Source organism: Penaeus monodon, chromosome 22 (assembly GCF_015228065.2).
Source record: "Penaeus monodon isolate SGIC_2016 chromosome 22, NSTDA_Pmon_1, whole genome shotgun sequence".
In the NCBI taxonomy this organism is placed as follows: Eukaryota; Metazoa; Arthropoda; class Malacostraca; order Decapoda; family Penaeidae; genus Penaeus; species Penaeus monodon.
This window is the reverse complement of record NC_051407.1, coordinates 9,251,419-9,251,935: the sequence shown is the minus strand read 5'-3', so window position 1 is coordinate 9,251,935 and position 517 is coordinate 9,251,419. Positions and strand designations below refer to the sequence as shown.

At 39.7% G+C, this 517-nt stretch overlaps 1 protein-coding gene across 1 annotated transcript in view; it reads left to right on the top strand.

Moving 5' to 3' along the window:
* Positions 1–517, top strand: part of LOC119586919 (CAP-Gly domain-containing linker protein 1-like) — a gene marked incomplete in the record, with an annotated part of 175,677 nt that overhangs the window by 154,858 nt on the left and 20,302 nt on the right. The window contains 1 exon segment of the mRNA XM_037935650.1: positions 336–510. Within this exon segment, the coding sequence (XP_037791578.1) occupies positions 336–510 (175 nt within the window).

Below are 517 nucleotides of genomic sequence, written 5' to 3'. Positions count from 1 at the left end.
ATTTGGGACTGAAAATTAACAGAATTAAAAGAAATGTCATTTTGTGCCTGTTGCATATGTTGCATGAGAGAGAGAGAAAATATGGAAAAAAAACTTCTTATGCACAAGCAGCTTTTGTCATGGTGAACATGACAAGCAATCTCATCTAATGTAAGGCTAGATTATTATGGAATAATTTTATCCAAATGCCTGATGCTTTTATGGATTATATTGTGCTGTCCATGATGGCAAAAGAAGCATTGACTGAAATCACCTTTAGAAGGACTGGATGCATGTGAGAACCATTATTAAGAAAATGATAACCAGTATTAATATATTTTTTTCCATTTCTGCAGCTTCTGTATCCTCAGACTTGAAAGTAGGAGACCGTGTAGTCATCAACAGTGCTTCAGGAGTCAAGCATGGCACACTGCGCTTCATTGGAAAGGCAGACTTCGCTGAGGGCGTTTGGGCTGGGGTGGAATTGGACGAGCCCAATGGCAAGAACGATGGTTCTGTGGCTGGCAAGAAGTGAGTT